The 22,254-nt window shown below is 25.4% G+C and overlaps 2 protein-coding genes across 2 annotated transcripts; one reads left to right on the plus strand and one right to left on the minus strand.

Moving 5' to 3' along the window:
- Positions 1–3,069: 3,069 nt before the first annotated feature.
- Positions 3,070–21,680, plus strand: LOC101237445 (uncharacterized). The gene is made up of 5 exons (XM_065807878.1): positions 3,070–3,489; positions 3,693–3,979; positions 4,080–4,117; positions 5,779–5,880; positions 21,320–21,680. The coding sequence occupies exons 1-5, from the start codon at positions 3,144–3,146 to the stop codon at positions 21,477–21,479; spliced, it is 933 nt and encodes a 310-aa protein (XP_065663950.1). The 5' UTR covers positions 3,070–3,143; the 3' UTR covers positions 21,480–21,680.
- Positions 16,391–17,904, minus strand: LOC136085925 (tigger transposable element-derived protein 4-like). Its single transcript, XM_065807877.1, has 2 exons — positions 17,156–17,904; positions 16,391–17,028 (listed from the first exon to the last, which is right to left on the minus strand). The coding sequence occupies exons 1-2, from the start codon at positions 17,539–17,541 to the stop codon at positions 16,671–16,673; spliced, it is 744 nt and encodes a 247-aa protein (XP_065663949.1). The 5' UTR covers positions 17,542–17,904; the 3' UTR covers positions 16,391–16,670.
- Positions 21,681–22,254: the final 574 nt, after the last annotated feature.

The following is a 22,254-nucleotide window of genomic DNA, read 5'->3' on the forward strand; positions in this document are numbered from 1 at the left end:
TTATAAGCTTATTTGCATTCTTATGGGCAAATGGGTGGAAGACTTTATTTTTTATTTTTTTTTAATAAAATGTTTTTATTTTTATTTTTTTTACTGTAAATCATGCGCTGAGTGTTGCTACATTGACTATCTTATAGCCTACTGCTACAAAGGAGTGTTGCTATATTGACTATCTTATAGCCTGACTTGCAACAGAGTGCTGCTACATCAACTATCTTGTAGCCTGACTTGCAAGGGAGTGCTACTACATCCACTGAGAGTTTGGTTGGGGTAGGCAGTCTATTTTTTTGTTACTTGATAGACTGCCTGCCCCAACCAAACCCTCAGTCGATGTAGCAGCACTCCCTTGCGAGTCAGGCTATAAGATAGTCAATGTAGCAACACTCCTTTGCGAGTCAGGCTATTTGTCAGTCAATGTAGCAGCACTTTGTTGCGAGTCAGGCTATAAGATAGTCGATGTAGCAACACTCTGTGCATGATTTCCATTTAAAAAAATAAAAATTAAAATATTTTATTAAAAGAAATAAAAATCAAAATAAAAACACTGTTTATATTATTAAAAACATTCAGAATGTTTTTAAAAACATTCTGGTCAATTAAATTTGCGTTTTTGCGGTTTTTTAAAAAAACAATTAATTTTTAATTAAATTCATGGTTTTAACTATCTGACAACAAGCAAATGTTGGACGAAAGTCAAAAGTAATTAATATATATATATATGTATATATATATATATGTATATATATATATATATATATGTATATATATATATATATATATATATATATATATATATATATATATATATATATATTCATATATATTTACATATATATATATACATATATATATATATATATATATATATATATATATATATATATATATATATATATATATATATATATATATATACATATATATATATATATATCTATATGTATATATATATATATATTCCATTTATAAACCTTTTTATAATTTTCTACTGCCAAAGCGACAGTGGCTTTTGAAATGTCAAAATATTTAGTGGAGTGTGGAATATTTACTGTCCTAAAAAGAATATTAATGTCATAAGTGTTTTATCTCAGCATTCATTCATTTTTTTTATCTTTTTGATAAATTTTTACTTATATTCATAGATAATTCTATTAAATATTCATAGATTCTATTAGATATTTATAGTTGGTGTCAGTGATTCTTACAGAAAGAAATGTCTAATTTTTTTTCTATTTCTTTTAAAAAGTTTTAAACTTCAAGATGGTTTTGACATTACTAAACTTTTTTAACTCTTTTAATAAGAAATTTAAAAATTAATAATGAATTTAATATATAAATAAAATATGTTAAGATAAATGATAATCATTACTTAAGTGCAATAAGCGACTTATGAAACTTGTTTGCTCATGAAAAATTTAAAGCACAATGCATTAAAGTCCAATTACAAGTAAACTTATATAAGTAAAAATATAAGTTATAACATATATTATAGCTTACATATAATAATAATAGCTTACATATAATAATAAACAAATATGATAACATATAATGTATAAAGCAAAATAAAAGAAACTAATAACAATGTGTGAACTAAAAGTAATGTGTTAAAAATTGTCTGCCTAATGTTATATTGCGCTTAAACAACTATGCTATAAAACTATATTAGATTTTGTTGACTCTATGAATTTCTGAATGTTTTTAGAAACATTCAGAATGTTTTTAAAAAGTTCTAGTCTTTTAATTTGCGTTTTTGTGGTTTTTTAAAAAAACATTAAATTTAATTAGTTTCCTCTATTAAATTAATGCGTTTTGTTATAATCTAACCTTTATTTTGTCAGTTTAAAAATCTATAAGCTGTTTTTGACCACAAACTGTGTGCTTTACACCTTTAATATAGGTGTATATATATATATATATATATATATATATATATATATATATATATATATATATATATATATGCATATAACACTCAGAATTAAGGTTGGCATTCCGCAATGCCGTCCTAACTACTGACCTAAAAGTGTTTGACATTGGCAAAAAATTGTTGACCTCCTTTTAATGTTTTATGATAAGATCTTTGTATCAAATTTTTTTTGCCCACGTGATGCCAACCTCTAAAAGATTGAGGTCGGCAAATTATTGCCGACCTCATTTTTCCTAATTCTAAAGATTGATATATATATATATATATATATATATATATATATATATATATATATATATATATATATATATATATATATTTATATATATATATATATATATATATATATATATATATATATATAAATTAGTAAAAAACACTTATCTAACTTTTATCTTCGACTTGAAGTTTCACCATTGCTGGATCATCAGGAAGAGTTACTAAATCTCAAAAAAAATCAATTTATAGAAAAAAATATTTTACAGGAAGTTATAAATTATTATAAAAAATTTTTAATTACTATATTTTTTTGTTAACGGGAAGTTACAGAAAGTAACTTCCCGTTAACAAAAAAATATAGTAATTAAAAAGTTTTTATAATAATTTATAACTTTCTGTAAAATATTTTTTTCTATAAATTGATTTTTTTTGAGATTTAGTAACTCTTCCTGATGATCCAGCAATGGTGAAACTTCAAGTCGAAGATAAAAGTTAGATAAGTGTTTTTTACTAATTTATTATTGCTCTGTTCTTTAAGAACATTGAGCACTCTATTTGTAAAATACACTAACATAATTTACATATATATATATATATATATATATATATATATATATATATATATATATATATATATTATATTTCATGTTATTAATTGAATTATGTTATGATGAAAAATAATTTTATGTTATTTAAAATTATATTGTTCATTAATATAAATGATAACAGTTATGAATAAATTTTTTTAAATGACAAAGAAACTTTAATTTCTATAATATAATTCATTCCTGATACTTAATTAAATTTATTCCTGTTACTTAATTAAATGTTACTAAAAGATACTTTTAAGTCTTAAAAAATTTAAATTAAATCTTATAAAATTCTAAGAATAACAATTTGGTATTTATATTATTTTGCAGGAAAGTAAAAATTTAATAACCTAACAAATTACAAGAAGAAAGTTTTTTAAAAGTTATAAAATCGGTGTTTGCATAAAATGGCTGAAATATTAGATGAATTTGACTCAGAATCTCCTGCACCAAAACGTTTTTGCTCCAGAATGAATAAAGAACAGTTTGAAAAACAAGCATCAAAAAATACAGAGTTGGCTTTAAAAGAACTGGTTGCATATTTAGAGTACAACCCAGCTGCATTTTACAATATATGCAGAAAGCGCCAACAAGAGGAGCTCGAGAACAATAGTATTTATGCTTTTTTAAAAAGCAAATTTTGGTCTTGGTTATCTAGCGAAAGTTATGGAGAGGAGATTAATTTGGCTGATGCTAAAAAAAAATTAACAGAGTTTAAAGAGAACGCAATAAAAGCATTTAATTACTCAGAAGGTAGCTTGTAAAATACTTTATTTTATATTTGTCATAAATATTGTTTTATATTTTTAATATAAATTTTATAGTATTTTAATGTTTTATAAATAAAATTCTTTTAGTTTGTATTTTTGAATTGCTTTCTTAATTATTTTATTTGTTTTTTGATTATTTTAATAAAATTTTTGCATTATTGGTTTTCTTTGTCATTATATCTTTAGATGCAAAAGGCTTGATAAGGAGATCTTCACGTCTAAAGAATAAAAAGAAACAAGTTACAGCAAACGATGAAAACAACTCTGATAAGCACTTTACCAATATTCTTGATTCAGATCATTTACTAACTCCATTAATACAAGACCCTAATAAAATCAATAACATTAATAAAAATGGTAATATATGCAGAAACACAATTTCACCTACTAAACAATTACTGTCTCAACCACCACCTCCTCCTCAAGCACCTCCACTGCCTTCTTTTCAAAAAATAACCAACTGTGCTCATCAGGTAATTACAATGATGATGATAGTGTTGATGATGATTTCAATGACAAAGATAATAATGATGATGATGATGTTGATAATGATTTCTTTTTTTACTTTTTTAGTGTAAAAATCAATTACATAAAACTGCTATGTTTAACAAGTAAGGGCTTTTTTGTATATTCTGTTAGATTTAAATATGCATTCAAATTTGTTGAATAAATCAATTTAGTAGTTAGGTACCTTTTTTCTTTATGACCAATACAGTTGTGAATTAAAATACAGTTGTGAATTAAAAAATAAATAAAACATCTATCATAATTTGTTTAGTTTTAATAAACAATGTCCTTGCATACAGCAACTTACCTAAGATAATTTGCTTTGAGATAAATTGCCCAATTTATTTATACGAAAAACACTGATAAATTAGAAAATAAGAAAATGGGCATAGAAAGTTTTTGTACGCATAACTACTTAATTTTTAAGTAAGACAATAAAATTGTAAACTTGTTTTTAAAAACTTTAACATATAATAACAGTTGTTACCAATTGGGTCAAAAATATGTCAAAAGCTTAAAAAACGTTTTTTTACTGGCTTTTGTATGTACATGACATTTACAAATTTTTAAAAACAATGTCCAATTGAGCAATGTCCAAGAAATTTATTGATGTTTTAGTATTTTTAATAATATTCCGAAATATAATATTTAATAACAGTTTTTTTTTAATATTTAGATAAAATTACATAGATTTTATTAGTAAACATAAAAATATAATTGTTGCTATAAAAAATAATGTAATGGTTATAATTTGATCCAATTTTAACTTTTTTAATATTATAAAAAATTTATCTTAAATTTTAAATCATTATGATTTAAATTACTTCAAATATAATGCCATCACACAATATTAGATGTATCAATTATAATTAATAATAATTATAATAATAATAATAATTTATAATAATAATAATTCAACTGTGTAAATAACTTAACCTAATTTCAAAAGCAAAATAATATTTGCCTTTAAGTTGTCTAAAATTAATTCTAAAAAAATGTTTATAATTAAAAATTATTTTTGTAGACTTTTGGTTCTGTGCTAATAGGTCATTAAAAGCAGTCTTTGAAGAAGGTCATACAGTTTCTAACCACTGCAATTATTTTAAATTTAACACTGACCCTGTGTCTTTTTTCTAAATTTTATACTTGACTTTTTGACAACTTCCCTAAAGCTATTCATATTTTTATCAAAAGTATTAAATCAAGTATTATCTTTTTCTGGATATATTCTGATTTTCAGATATTTCTTTTAACTTTTAGTTTTTCTAGATTTCCAATTTTGTTTTAAAAAATTAAAATAATATATGGTATAATTAGTCCAGAAAAAGGTAAAAAAAAAAAACTTGGTTAAAAATTATAAAATTCCATACTTTTATTTTGCCATTCTAAAAACATAAAAAATCATTTTTTATGGTTTTCAGAGTAGTCACACAAAATATTTAAAATTTCATAATTTGACATTGGCACATTTTCTTATTATTGGTATATTTTAATATATGTTATTATATTTGCCAGACATTTAAGCACAATATTAAAAAAAAAAGCATTCTCAGCATTTACAAACTATTTATTTACAAACTACTATTTCATTAAAATAGTCAACATTGTTGTCATTAACATTACTTATAACATTACAAATATTTTCGATATATTTGTAATTAAAAAAATGAATGTAGACATTTTAATTTATTTTTATTTTTAAAATTAATTGTTATTTTATATATTTTTAAATACATGTTAAAAAGTTAACTAATTTTATTAAAAGTTTTAACGAAAATACAAAAGATTTCAAATCAAAAAATGTGTATTCATCAGTCCTACAATCCATTGTAAATGGGAGAGAAAAACTAAAACCAATTTCTAACAGGTAATTTTTTATTTATTTACAATTTTGTTATTGCTATGTGTGTGTATATATGTATATATATATATATATATATATATATATATATATATATATATATATATATATATATATATATATATATATATATATATATATATATATATATATATATATATATATATGGGTTTCTTAAGGCATTTTCTGTTAATTTGTGACATTTTTTTATTGTTTGTAGAATTTCCTTTTCTATAAAACAGAGTAACAGTTAGGCTATAAAAGATAGCTAATATATTACTAAGAAAATCCTATTTATATGAAAAATTTATTATTATTGACTAATGTTATTAAACTTATATTTCACAAAGAGCTTTTTTTTTTTTAAAATACTTTTAAAATTTTTTTGATGCACAGCTAAGTGATAATCTAAAAAGTTTTTGCCTGATAATCTTAAAGTTTTTTTCATAAAGTACTGCTTTAAATCAAAAACTAAAAAACATGTAAAATTAAAAGCTGGAAATTTTTCTTTTAATTGAAAGAGTGAAATCAAAACCCTGAGTTGATGGGTATATACTCCTGCACCTATCTATGTTAAATTAATGAATATTGCTGCATGTGATAATAAAATGTAAATGATATATACACACACACACACACACACACACACACACACACACACACATATATATATTATATATATATATATAAAATATACATATATATATAATATATATATAATATATATATATATATATATATATATATATATATATATATATATATATATATATATATATATATATATAATATATATATATATATATATATATATAATAGATATGAGTGTGTGTGTGTGTGTGTGTGTGTATGTATATATATAATATATATATATATATATAAAATATATATATATATATATAAAATATATATATATATGTATGTATGTATGTATGTATGTATGTATGTATATATATATATATATATAAGGCCTTGTTTTAAGTAAAAAATGCCTTAGCTCATTAACTTGTCGTGATTTTGATGCCATAAATTACCGCAAAACAAGTTTATTTTACTAATTAAGAAAAAAATCTAGAAGTGTTATTTTCTAAATGTACATATTGTGGAATGTCTGTTTTGTTTTAATTTTATTTTTGTTTTTTAATATTAAATAATTAAATAAAATATTACATTTTTTATTATCATTTAACATAAATTAATTGCTTCATTTTCTCGACATTAGTATAAATGAATTGAAATTTTTTCTTCATTATTTCTTATAATCTCAACTTTGCAAATAATGATTTTTTTACTTTTAAAAAATTATTTAAAAAGAAAAAAACTCAAATTAGTTACTTTACCAGCGCTTTTTTTTGTGACAAAGATTTAAGTTTCCATGTACCATTTATTAAACAATATATACTATTGCTTTCATTTGCCTTAAGGCAATAAGTTAAACATACGCTTTATATATATTTTTGATGAAGTGTTACAAGTAATAACATGTTTACAAGGAATTTAAATTTTTGTAAAAGTAAAAAAGGAGTAAGTAAAATCAAGAAAATTTTTTTTTTAATTTAAATAACTTTTTTATTCAAAATTATTTCTAAATTATAAGGAAATTCCTGTTTTTATTTTTTTGATATCACACAATCTATTAATTATAAAAAGCTGATTAAACTATTATAAAATATTTTTCTAAACTATTATTTTTCACAAAATAAAACTTGAAAACAATGAAGACATTATATTGCTTGCAAGAGTAAATTCAAGCTAAAAAATTAATATTAGAGTTGTCCATAAAAGAATTTTTTGTTTTAATTATAAAAAAATAAACTCTTTATAAAATGTTGTTTAAAGTTAGTAATAATATTTTTTCATTTTTTTGATCAATCAATCATTATAACAAAACAAACAACAACAACAAAAATTAAAATATCAGAAGTGATGCTAATATAAAAATAAAATTTAACGTGAACTATTTTTTAGCCAATAATTTTTTGTTTTGGTTTTTAATTAAAAAAAAAAAATTCGATGACTATTTTTGTTATTGTTTGTTATGAGAAATTGTCTAATTAAATATTGTTGCTATTGCAAGATAATTAAAAGTTTTTTTAATATGTTTCTTTTATGATTTCTTTTTTTTAACGTCGTTTAATATCTTTTTTTTCTTTTGATGAACATTTTTGATGGAAAAGTTATAATAATAAAAGTAAAATTTTCTTTCTATTTTTTTTAACTTATTACACACCCTAGTGGAAAGAATTTTGTTTGAAAAAAATGTCCACTAGAAACATTATACATTTTCTAAATGAATTCATGTACTGCCTGTTTAAAGGTGGTTAAATGAGCAGGTCACAAATTTTTGATGTTCAAATTAGATAACTTCCGAAGATGGGTGTAAACTTTAGATTTTGAGTCAGCAACTTTACGAGGTCATTACTTTAGAACTTTAAAATAGTTTTTACTAAATAGAATTTTACAGATGAGTTTTAGTCAAATTCATAATGGTAGAGTTTTTTTTAAGTGCTATTATTTACCTTCCCTAATAAATAAGGTCTGAGACCTTGGGGCCCAAATTGTATGAGAAATTTTGAACAATCTGTTAATTATGGTAAAAAAACATTTACATTACGGGTTAAATGTATAAACAACATTCTTCTGTTTAGTATACTTCTTTGTGGTATACTGCAAAAAAAGTTATTAATAGATAATATGAACTTTTTTTATTTGCTGCAGTAGTTAATAAAAAAAATTTAAAAATAGATTAGTATAGCTCATATCGTATCAAAATGCTAAACATTAAAAAGTCTCATAAAGATAATAGAGCCTTATTCTGCCTAATCTATTTTTCAAAAGGATCAGGAATGACAGAAGTTCTTGTTTTAAAATCATTTGAATTGGACAATGAAAACTTTCATAATAACATTTGTACTAAATGTAGAAAAGCAGGCCTTGTTTTAAACAAAAAACAGCTTAGATCATTAGCTCCACGTGTTTTTGACGTCATTAAAATATCTTTATTTTTTTATTTTATTAAAGAACATTAACTTTTTTAAAACTATCACAATAAAATAAATTACCGCAAAACAAGTTTAATTTACTAATTTAGGAAAGCAAATAAACTAGAAGTGTTATTTTGTTAATGTACATTTTGTGGAATCTCTATTTTGTTTCAATTTTTTTTTTAATATTAAATGATAGAGTTTAATATTACAAATTTCATTATTGTTTAACAGAATTTTATTATTTTCTTTTCTCAAAATTTGTATATTAAATTTACAAAAATAAAATTAAAATATTTTAATTTTATTTTTATAAATTGCGGCTTTGCAAATAATAATGATTTTTTTCTGTTAAAAAGTTAAACAAAAATTTAAAATATTACAAACCAAAAATATTACTTGTCGCAAAAAAAAAAAAAAATCACGTTAATTACATTGTCCATAAATTACACAACGCAAAACTTATTTAAAAAATAGAAGTAGGAGATCATTTGCTCTTTTGCATAACGATTTTCATTGAACTTATTAGAGAACTAATTTGAGTTTTGGTTTAGTTAAAGATCTGCAAAGGAAAACTTTTGATCTTTTTTGTTTTGTTCATTAGTTAAATTTATCGTTGCATAATTCATGGACGATCCTTTTACCAGCCATTTTTGAGACAAAGATTTAAGTTTCCAAGTACCATTTATTAAAAAACAAAACCGTTGCACTTTCATCTGCCTTATTACAAAAAATTTAAACGTACACTTTATGAACATTATAGATGCAGTTATAACATGTTTACAAGGAATTTACTTTTTTATAAAAAACAGAAAAGGAGGAAAAAAAGACCGAAAAAAAATTATGATAAAAATAATTAAATTTTTTTTTTTTTAAGAAAAATATTGTTTATGAAACAGTATTTGTTATGCACGCTTAAATACAATAGACAGTAAATTAAATTAAACTCAAAAATCAGCTTTAGTTTTATTATCTATATAAATTTATTATAAATTGTTTATTATTTTCCTTATATTTTAAAAAAAAAATTTCTAAATTATAAGGAAATTTCTGTTTTCACTTTTCTGAAATCGCATACTGTCCATTATAAAAAGCTGGTATAAGTGCTATAAAATATTTTTCTAAACTATTATTTTTCAAAAAATAAAACTTAAAAATATAAACAAAGACATTGCAAGAGCAATAAATACTTGTAATAGTTAATTAAATAAAAAACTTCTACTGTGGATATAACTCTATTAATAATTTTTTAACTGTATTAATAATTTTTATTAATACAATCGAGGAGTTTAAATACCTTCGTTAGGGATTGTCCATAAATTACGTAATGCTTTTCATTAAACTTTTTTCATTAAAATAGGCTGTTTTGTTTTTTTATTTAACTGAAGGCTCTGCAAAGAAAAATTTTTTCTTTTTTGTTTTGCTTATTAATGAAAAATAGCGTTGCATTTATGGAAGATCTCTTATTAAATATATTTATACTTGATAACAAGTATAAATATATTTAATAAGAGTTATCAAGTATATTTATTCTTGATAACATGGGTATATAAACTCCCTCGAAATATTATTTTGAAAAATTAATAATGAACTTATATGCATAGAAGAAGTTTTTTATTTAATTATAAAAAATAAACTCTTTATAAGATGTCGTTTAAAGTTTGTTATAATTAATGTTTTTTTATTTTTTGATACAATCAATTATTATAACAAAACATTAAAAAAAAAAAAAATTAAAATATCAAAAGTGACACTAATATAAAACCAAATTTAACCTGTACTATTTTTTTGTTAATAATTTTTTATTTTGTTGTTTAGTTGTTTTTTTTTAAATTTGGTAATTATTTCTGTTATTGTTTGTTTATTTAGACAAGAAATTGGCTAAATAAATATGCTTGCGCTTGCAAGATGATAAATAAAAATTTTTATGATAATTATTTTATGACTTATTTTTTTTACGTGCCTAAAACGTCTTTTCTTCTTTTTCTTTTACTGAACATTTTTGATGGAAAAGTTAGGTTAATGAAAATAAAATTGTCTTTGTTTTTTCTTATGTTATTACATTTGTAAATAGTGCGAATAACAAATGGAATTATTTGTCATGCAAATTTTTTTACGTATTAGTCACTCAAAATTCATAAGTGGTTTTTATACTATTATTTACTTCTTTCATCTTACTGCTTCTTAAAATATCAAAAAATTGCTTATGTCAAATGGCTTACTGCTTACGTAAAATGGCTTCAACATGCATAAATGGCATGCCAGTTTACGCTTTAAAACAAGGCCTGGAAAAGCATTAAAAAAACTTGAAAATGGAGATAAAAACATTATTCTGAGTAAACCCTATGATTTCAAAGTCAAAGTAAGTATACTTACCAGAAACCAATCATTATGTGTTTGTAACATTTGTGAAATTACACTACAATTACTCCAGAATCAACATCTGATAATAGAGGGAGAATCAAGTTGGAAAGCATAAAATTATCATCACCTGGAACAATAAAAGCATGTAAAAGTTGTGGGTTGCCATTGGAAAAGGATTACCCCACCCTTGTACTCTCACAACGAGAAGAAAAAACTTAACAGAAGAACTTGACAAACCTTTTATTTTTGATTTAATATTTCAAACTTGAAATTAAGAAATTTATATAAAAGACATTTGAAATATAAAAACTGAAAACATGGATGTAAATTTCTTTTGATATTAAGATTGACGAGGTGCTGAACTTCAATGCTCAAAAGTATTGAAAAGAAAATTTGAGGAGGGAACTAAAATCAAGGGTGCAGTTAAAGGTAAAGCCATTGAACAAACAAAAAGCTCTTCAAAAGTGCTTTTTTAGTTGAAAAAATCCCAATTTCAGAAATAAACAAATTTAAAAACACAATGGTGTAGTAATACACAGGGAGCCAAAGTTCTTAGGATATTTAGAAGTTAGAAGGGAAGAGAAAATAATGTTATTAGTAATTGGTTAAATTTTTAAAAATTTTTGAAAAAGATTTCAGATAGTTGGTTTATTGCAAAAATATTAGAGGACTTGTTTAGATAATAAAGGTGAGAAAATTGTCAAAAGATTACTTTCTAATAGTGGAAATAGATGTTATGTCAAGAAAAAAAAGTTTAGCTATAAGGATATGGAATAAGTGAAAAATAATGAAATGGTGGCATAAGCAAATTGTTTAGTATTGGCTTAACAGAAAATGTGGCTGAATTCTTGAGAAAATTATCAGTATTTTAAAGCTAAATAGTTTAAAATACTTTTGTGCTTTTGATATAAAATTGGCCAATATATTTTTTGGAATTGAAAGGGCAGCACCAACACCTCCTTGCCCTTAGTGAAACATCAGCAAAGAAAAAATGCAAGATTTTGAAAATCATGGTGAGCTCAGATTTAAAAAAAAACAAGCTTTCTTGTTGTTTTTTTTTAATCTGAGCTCACCATGTTTTTCAAACATGGTGAGCTCAAACAAGTTATCTTTCAGATAAACTATGGTAGTGTTAATTTTTCTACAAAAGTCGTTTTTGTATGAATAATCATAACTTTTAGCCCCATTCAAAAAACTGTTTTCGGTATTTAGTATCATTTTTTGAAATACTCAGGACTTATTTGGTCATCTTAAAAAATAGTTTATTCCATTCAGAATGCATAAACAAATAAAAACAGAGGACGTAAACTTTATAAACAAATTACTTTCATTTTTAAACTCGTTTATCAGTAGTAAACTTTATAAATAAGTCAACTTCATTGCTTTTAAAAATAAATGCAATTAATTTTTTTAATTTAAAGTATTGAATGACTGTAAAGTGATATTAGTTAATATAATATTTTTTACTCTTTAAACTTTATAGATCTTCACTATGTCTATAATAGGTCCATTGTCATGTGGTGATGTCAAAGTTGTTGTATTTGTTTTATTTGCTAATGTCAAAGGTTTTATTGCAACAAAGAATTGATCAATATAATTCAATATTCAGCTGCCATAAAGAAAATTTTGCTGTCTCTAATGATACCCATTGTCGAAATTTTCCTAAGATTAAGTCAAAAATATGTTACCTTTCTAAATGACATAATGCAAAAAAGAAGATAATAATGGATACATTTTCTTTAAATGCATGGAAAAAACTTAGTTTAATTGATAAATGTTGACACAGGCTCTCCAACTGTCAAGAATGAGATAAGCATTATGCAAATGTGTTGTCTATGATCCTGACAAACACTAAATTCTACAGAAAAAAAGCTAAGTACCTTTTGTCAAATGAAATAGCAACTGGAAACAAAGAAAATTTAATGAATTGCACATATTTTTTATTGACTGAAATGAATAGAAAATTTCAAAAACAATACTCTTTTACCTCAATAACAAACGTGATACCCCTCATACCTGATTCAAACTTAATTCAGAAATTATCAAGAACTGACACAAAAAAATTACAAAATAAACATTCAAGTTTATTTGAATGCAGTGTTGAAAATGCTTTGAAGAAATAACAGTTGTAAGGTACATTATCTTTAAAAAAGTTAAACTATATAAAATTTCAGACCATTTTTTATATTAATTTATTTAATACATTCAAATTGACTACAATAGTTTTCATATTTTCCAAATTTGAAAATCCTCTTGAATAAATAAAAATGTTTTATTTATAGGACATTTGGAATTGAATATCTTTGCGGAAGGGTACAAAAATGCATATGAATCAAAGCTTTGAAATTTTTGCAAATTCAAAAATTCATAATAAAAAAAAAAAAAATACTAATAAACTAGAAAATCATACTGGAAACTACACAAATAAATGAAATGAAAATGATAAGAAAGTGTTTAAAGGAGAATATACAGTTGGTGAATTACTTATACCACAAAAGTTCTAAATCCTTACAATAACTGATTATAAATCTTTTAAAACAACTGAAGTCGAGGTAGTAGGTAGAAAAATTATACTTAATCATATTAGAAAAGCACTTGCTGAAAAGCACAAATGTTTTATGCGATTGCATTTAGAATCTGAAATAAATTCAACGGGCGATGACAAGGTTATGGAAGAACTAAGTTTTATAAATGAAAATGACAATAGCATTTACACACTTCAGGATTCACGAAATAAACTATAATATTTTAACAGAAAAAGGCATAATCAAGTTTGGCATGATGGATCTACTATAAACAACCATTCGCATTTACTGTTTATGGTGAACTGTGTGTATGATAAAGCAATATCATTGAAAAAGAGTATTTTGTAAATTCATAGTTTTAAAATTGATGTTCAAGCTCAGATTGAAAAACCTGAACTTTATATATTTGCTTGTTGTTCATTAACAGATAAACAACTTATTTATACAAGTATCATGGTACTTGTGTACGAAAGTTGTTTATCTGTTGATCTTATTATGTTTATCTGGTATACTAGAAAAGAATATAACAGCTGTTTTGGAGAGTCTATTGATATAAATGGTGAAAAAATTAATGATATAGTACGTTTTTTCACGGTGATGCACCTGCCTGTCAGTTTGAGATTGGACAGCAAAAAGGAGGTGATTATCCTTATTGTGCATGTCTAATTAACATACATCGCTCTAATGATACAGCTCATTCATTTTATCAACCTCTACTGAGCATAGAAAATAGAGTAAAGAAGTTCACCCTTGCTCAAATAAGTAGAAATCGAATAAATAAACACCAAACTAAACTGTACAAAAACTTACCAAAACATGAAATTATTGACGAACTTAATGAAAGAGGAATATATTTTCAAAATAAATCACACAAAAAATTCTACAACAAAAACTTGATTGTGAAATGCATAACATGCAGCGATTACCAGCTTTGCTGTTTAATGAGGATTTCAATGACTAAGAAAAGCTTTATTTGAGTAAATATGAAATCTTGCCATTTGAACTATTACATGATGTAAAAGGTCACACATCTAATCTTTATGAAGAAATTGAAAAAAAGCTGTTTATGAAGAAATTGAAAAAAAGCTGACAACAAAGATTGCAAATGTTTGACTATCGCAAAAGTTTAAGTAAATTAGTTTTGACATTAAAAGGTAAAATTGATTCAAAAGCCTACAATGTTTTATTATTAACAATGTTTAACATTCAAGTTCTGTCATATAAGTTCTGTCAAGAAAATAATCGACGTTTGGCTTTTTTTATTTTTATGGCAATAATTTAAAAGTTACTTTTAACTTATTGTTATAAAAACAATTATATCTTTGAAAGTCAATACAAATAGCTATTATGGCTTCAGTAATGTATTAAGATAAATACTTTTTGTTGTTAGCACAGTACAAAATAAAAAATATACTACATAATTCATTCCAACTGCTTTGAAAAGTAGCATATTTTTTATAAATATGCCAACACAAATGCATTAAATTGTATTTAGGTTCATAAATTATGTCAAAAAAATACTTCAAGATATCTCTATAATTATATTGATATATCTCCTGTAAAACTGTTATAACAGACGCTTCGGTTGTTTATAATATTTTGCCATTATTTACAAGTTCTTTGTTTGCATAAATTAAATACCAATAAATAAAAAGTTCTTTGGTTTGCCACTAACAACCAATTGGATTTGTTTAAATTTAATGGCTTTTTTTTTTACGAGTTTGTTTGTTCTATGTCTTAGTTGCATTGAGTAGTTTGTTACCTGAATATGAGTCTACCATTAACAAGTACAAAGACGCTTATGGTAAACTTGGCTGAAAGTGTATGCTCTTATCAAGCATACATGTAAATTTCTTTCATTTATGTCAAATTCCAATCCAAATAAAGGATTGGGTTTTTGGTCTGAACAGGGCTCTGAATCTGTTCATTATGATTTCAAACAGTTTTGGGAGATTGAAATCAAAATTTCTAGTAGCCTTAAAGACTACAGTCGACTCTCGATATCTCGAACACTAAGGGGACCGGAAAAAAAGTTTGAGATATCGAGAGTTCGAGATATCAAGAAAAGGGTTGAAAATAAATAAAATTGCCTGACTTTCATTAAAACAAGTTATTTTTCTGACAAAAATCATAAACAACAAAAACTACAACTTTTGGAAAAAGTCTGTTATCTGATATTGCTTTAAATTATCCATCTTTTCCATCTTCATTAAATCCTCAAGTTTTAGTGCTAGGGATTGTATTTCATTTCCGTATTTTGAGCTGTATAGCGAAGCATTTTGAATTGTTTCAAAAGCAATTTCTAATTGAATATCAGATGGGCGTGGCGGGGCTTCGACGTCAATAGCTTCGTCAACGCTATCTTCAACTTCATTATCGTCGTTTTCAAAATTAGGGTCTAAAATTTGAGCAATGATTTCAGCATCAGTAGCAAGTGAACCGGTGGTTACTACATCGCAATCTAAACTAATGTAAGATTCCGCTGAGAGATCTTCTTGGACGGCACGAGGATCTAACTCTCGCAAACAGCTTCTTCAATACTCTTGTTTGTTTTGCTGATACCAGCTTTTTTAAAGCAGTTGATGACAGTCTCCTTCGACACAGCATTCCACGAAGAAACGAGATCTTTCATTGCTTGAAGTAAAGAAATTTTTGGCATAGGTTCGTTATTATCGACAGCCTTGATACACAAACGCACAATTTTGTGACGATAATGAGCTTTAAGACTTCGTATTACGCCTTGATCCATGGGCTGAAGGACAGATGTGGTGTTAGGGGGGAAAAATATTAGGTTGATGTTGCTTAGCCCTTCAATGTGTGGGTGGGCAGAACAGTTATCCACCAGGAGTGCTACTTTCCTGTCTTGAGCACGAAAAAATGAGTCAAGTTTCATTACCCATTCTGTAAAAAGGTCTCCGGTCATCTAACTTTTTAGCTGATTTTTATATGTGCAAGGAAGTTGTTTAATGTGCTTAAAACACCGTGGGTTTTTAGATTTTCCAATAACAAACATAGGTAATTTTTCTCCCTTTGCACTCCCTGCTGCTATGCCTGTTAGTCTGACTTTACTATTTTTTCCCCCAAAACATTTTTCTCGTGATAAATGGTATGTTTTGTTAGGTAGGCACTGGTAAAATAGTCCAAACTCATCGGCATTGAAAATGTTTTCAAGCTTGTAATTCAAAAGCAATGTTGGAAGTGTAGTTTCATTCCACGAAACAGTCATATTATTCGTCACGGCGGCACTTTCGCCTGAGATTATTTTAAAGCTGATGCCATTCCTAAAAATAGGAACAGAATAATTGAATTTTAATTACACTTTTAAAAAACTAAATAAATTAAATATAAACAGATACATGTTATTTGTTTATATTAAAATTGAACAAGATTTGACAAAATTTAACTGACCTTTTTTTCCAATTATGAAACCAACAATCAGATGCTTTAAAATCCAACTCTCCTAATGCTTCTGCGAATTTTAGTGCCTTTTCTTTTAGTATGGTACCATCAATTGGTACTTGTTGACTTCTTTTTGCAACGAACCACGAGTATATGGCATTGTCTATATTTTTGAAATTACCACTACGAAGTTTCTTCCGTTTAGATTTTGTGCCATTTTTTTCCAGTGAGGTTAATAACTTGGTTTTATTTTTAATCCAGGTTGATAATGTGTTCTTTGGGACTCCATACTTTTTGGCAACCTCTTTGTTAGACATCCCAGTCTCTAGGTCTTTTAATGCCTTGCATTTTTCTATTATAGATTTGTTCGTGAGTTTTCGTTTAACGAGCGGCATGTTGCTGCGTTTGACAAAAAGAATAAATTATATATTAAAGGAAAACTTTTCAGAAATTCGATTCTTAAAAAAAATCGAATTTAAAAATCGAATTAAAAATTATTTTTTTTCGAAAATTGGAATTTAAAAAAATTAAATTTTATTAAAACATTTTTGAAAAAAATAATGTTGAAAAGTTCGAGATAACGAGAGAAAATTGCCCTGTGGACCGAAAATATTGTTCGAGATACCAAAAAGTTTGAGATAATAAGGTTCGAGATATCGAGAAGATTTTAGCCTAAACTAGTACGTTATGTCCATGGGACCGCTAAAAAAGTTCGAGATACTCAAAAGTTCGAGATATCAAGTATTCGAGATATCGAGAGTCGACTGTATCTGCAAAGCCTTCTTAAAGCCACTGTTATGTACAACTCCCAACATACCTTCTTTAAAACAGTTTTACTTTAAAATTAAATGTTATATGTGTATCTTTTAGGAACTATTATTGATTGTAGATGGAAATAAATATAAATGTAAACATTAATTTGTGCTCTTTTAACCATTCTCTAATTGAAAAACAATTGAATATTGAATATATATTAAAAGATTAATTTCAAGATTTTTTATTATTCAAGATAGGTAAACTCCAGACATGTTTTTTCACACTTATACAAATAATATGTTAAAAAAAAATCATGGTGATCAGAGTTTAGGAACAATATTATCCTCAAATTAGGGCCCTAAAGTTCAAATATTTTTTAGGGAAGGGAGCAATGATAGCACTTAACTCATTATGAACTCAACTAAAGTTCATCTGTAAAATTCTCATTTAGTAAATAACTGTTTTAAAGTTCTGTTATGTTTTAAAGTTAAAGTTGACAACCAGTTAATAAACTTAAAAAGTTGAAGGTTGTATGAATCAGGAAAACATGAAGATGGGTGAATAAGTTGTTTACTGCCTTATTAAATCTTTATATAAAAAACTTCTTTTTAGTTTATATTTTATATAGTTTCTAAAGATATAAACTCAAAACAGAATGAAGATAATTTCGACAAAGTCTGAATATCTAAAACGAATACAAAGATTTTATAGAATATCTATATTATAACATCAGCTCTGATAAGTTAAAAAGTTTTAAAGTTTATTAGCTTGCTGCCTTGCTTTATGTCAAACTCTATATATCACATGGCCCTTGAAATTATCAGTAATATTTCTAAGATGTGTTTTATAGTTGTAATTTTTTATGCACCCGTGTTTTTAAAGTCTAGTTTTAAATGGCTTTAAAACATTTCATTTACAAATAATACAGAAAGAACGGTAACTTTACGGTTGGTAATGCATTATTGAAGAATATGGAAGCTCATTTTTTGTACTTATCTCCTAAAGCAGTTATTATGGTTTTAGCTAATTAACACCTTGATCTTCAAACTAAATTAATTTTAGAAACTTTACTTAAGCATTAAGTGCTTGAAATAGAACTTATAAATTTAAAAAAGCAAACAGTTGTTGTTTTTAATGATAATATTTTCAAAAGATTTGATTACAGAGAAAAGCTGGTCTCTTTTTATCAAACTGGATTTAGTTAGCAAGACTAAGGTTTGATTATATACCATTTGTAATAAAGCCAACTTGGAAGATCTTGAACCTTGCAATAGTTATGTTTGTTTTTTATTAAAAACCAAATTGTAAGAAAGAAATATCAGTATAATTTAAAAATTTTTTGGTTTGTCTTGCAATGAAGCATAACGACAAAATATCCTATTGGTAGTTGAACAACATCGCAAACTAAAATTTAAAAATATTTTTCGGAAAAATAAAAGTCATCTTTAATAAATTTATGTTAAAAATATTAACAAAATGCTTTTATAATGTTGTTTTACTTTTACATGTTACTGTTTTTGAAAGAAAACCACAAAAAACTGCAAAAAATGTGTTATTTGCATAAAAACCAAGTTCTACATAAAGCTTTTCCTCTTAGACTTTTGTGTTAAAAAAATGTTTGTGAACCTCTAAGAGGTTTATTATTATGCACCCTTTATTTTGCACAAAATCATGTTTTGAACAAAAAATTTCATCTCAAAAATTCAACAAGATCTTGATTTTTTTTTTTTTCAAAAAATTTATTGGTTTTTTGTCATGACACAGTGTAATTTTGTTTTGAAGTTTTTATTAGGTTTTATTGTTGTTTGTTTATACTTTTTATAATAAATACATCTAAAAAATTATAAAACTTTTTTATTTAAAAAATTTAATAAGCCTTTTGTGATTACTTATCAAAATATTTCAAGGCTAATTAACCATTTTAGGAAAAATGCTGTAAAAATATGGCAAACCTGTTTATGCGTTAAGCAACACTGCCTTGATAATACACACTCAGATGCCTTGATAATACACACTCAGATAGGGTATTACTTGTAATGTTGATACCACCTTAATACTGGTCATACACTTTTCAAACCTCAGTTTTGTTTTCTGTGGAACTTATCAACAAAACTTGAGGTTTAAACAAAAAAGTTAAATTACAATCAACATCTGTGCAAGAATCAGCGTATTTTGATTTTGGACTTTTCTTTATTGAAATAATCTTTATCTGACTGAAAATTTTTTTAAAACTGATTCAGAGACATGAAAAAATATGTTTTAGTAATAATATCGAGGTTTTATATGATGTTTTAAGAAATACTCCAAGTGAGCAAGATGACTAGGATATAAGAAATAGCTTTAAAAAATAAAAAAAGTGATTGTTGTGAGACTTTAAGTGGCTCCTAAAGACTTAATGAGACGATTTAATTTTATTTCTGAATAAAAAATCGACGAAAATCTCAAAAACTCTGACCCTTTTAACTTATTTGAATTTATTATTACAAGTGAACTTTGTGAGTATATTGCTGAGCAAACTTACATATACTTTTATCAAATGACAGTAGGTAAAATATTTGAGAGAAGCTCTCGTATACTTAATTATTCGGGCTGCAAGTATCTAGCCAATGATGTAGTAATTGCCTTATCTGAAGGACTTTTAGATGTTGGACAGTGCATATTATGTACCTTGACAATCGGTACGCCGCTTTAAAAGTTTGTGATTTTATTGTTCGAACGCAAACTGATGTCGCTGGAACATTACATAACTACAGAGACTATCACAGAATCACAGAAAAAAAATCTAGCAGTAAAAAAGGAAAAAGAAAAGATTCTCGTTATGAATGCATAGAGTTGTGTGCTGTACCATGTTTATCTACCATACAAAGAAGGATTATAAATGCAATGAGTAGTTTTTATTTCCAAGATGCTTTTTTACTTAACGCGTTTTAAATGATTCAGGTTACTTTATTTTCATATTAAATTTCACTTAATAAAAAGTTAAGTTTCACTCAAAATAACCCGTGGGTGTACATCTAATAAATAAATGTGCCGCTCAAAGGGTTTGTGATACGAATTGAACGTATGATATGCGGTAGTGGTGTAATGGTAATGCGCTCGCTTTATTAGTGAGAAGTTCCGAGTTCGAACCCTGACCACGTCCCTGGTAATACCGCGCTCACTTTGTGTCTCCGCGCAGAAGCCTAGTTTTCCATAGCACGTGCTTCGGAGTTAAAGAATTAAGAGAGGGTGGTAACCACAAAACGTCCTTGCTGTAATGACCCTCTTGGCTTTGGGCTCGTAAATAACGTTTAATATATACATACATACATACATACATACATACATACATACATACATACATATACATACATACACACACAAATAAAGAACTTTTAATTCTTTTTTTATAACTACAATTTTATTTTTATTTTTTAGAAGTTTTCAATCTACACCTCGTCAACTCCGAAAAGATATTAAAAAAAAAGATAGAGGAGAAGTATCTTTATTTAACGAAATTTTAATAGACAAATTCAAACAAGCACGAGGCAGCCCGTTGATTGAGTCGACGTTGTCTGAAACTGGTTTTACACCTTGACATTTTAATTTTATTTTTTAAATACTTCAAGTTTCTTGGATGTCTTTAAACAGAATAATGAAGCTTTTATGTTTTTTAGAAAAATAAATAAACGATTAAATAATGAATTTATTTTGTAAATATTCATAAGATATTGTTTTTTAAAAATATTCATGAGAAATGGCATGCTATTTATTGGAAAACGTCAGTAGAACTTGATAAGTTTTTTTTATCAAAATATTAATTTTAATTAAGTTACACTCGCCTTATTTCGGTTAAAAATCCCTTGTCTTCATTAAAACCATTTTTTTTTTTGATTTGTTTCAAATTTTGTGTAACCAAAGCAGAAGTAGAACTTTCGAATCTTGTTACGTCTTCACTACTTCATCGCAGTAACTGTTACATCGTCTAAATTTATGCTTGTATTTAAGGTTTTAAAGTTATAGGTTTTTTGGGGTTTTTTTTTTTTGCATTCGTAAGTTAAATAAAAACAATTGGCGCATACTTACTTATAAACATAGGTTGAGCGGCAAAAGTAATTTTTTACAATAATAAAAAGTGTATATATTGTAAAAATTAATAAAAGGACTATTATAATATCATATAAGCCAGAGCCGGATCCAGCTTTTTTTGGTCTTTGAGATAGCTAACTTCCAGACATGGAGCAAACTTCAAACATTTATATGTTTATACTTATATCAAATAAGGATGCTTTGCAAAAAATTGCTATGATTGGAGGCTGGTAACAAAAAAGCCCCAATTTTTGTGCCCCCCTGCCCCAAACGTGAGAGCACCA

This window comes from Hydra vulgaris, chromosome 10 (genome assembly GCF_038396675.1).
Source record: "Hydra vulgaris chromosome 10, alternate assembly HydraT2T_AEP".
Taxonomy (NCBI): domain Eukaryota; kingdom Metazoa; phylum Cnidaria; class Hydrozoa; order Anthoathecata; family Hydridae; genus Hydra; species Hydra vulgaris.

Bases quoted from the DNA above. Each gene is read 5' to 3' on its own strand.
- LOC136085925 (XM_065807877.1), bottom strand. From the start codon at position 17,541: ATGCCGCTCGTTAAACGAAAACTCACGAACAAATCTATAATAGAAAAA. The intron at 17,029-17,155 runs GTCAGTTAAATT...TCCTATTTTTAG, and splicing joins TTTCATAATTGGAAAAAAAG to GAATGGCATCAGCTTTAAAA.
- LOC101237445 (XM_065807878.1), top strand. From the start codon at position 3,144: ATGGCTGAAATATTAGATGAATTTGACTCAGAATCTCCTGCACCAAAA. The intron at 3,490-3,692 runs GTAGCTTGTAAA...TTATATCTTTAG, and splicing joins AGCATTTAATTACTCAGAAG to ATGCAAAAGGCTTGATAAGG. The intron at 4,118-5,778 runs GTAAGGGCTTTT...TTTTATTAAAAG, and splicing joins AAAACTGCTATGTTTAACAA to TTTTAACGAAAATACAAAAG.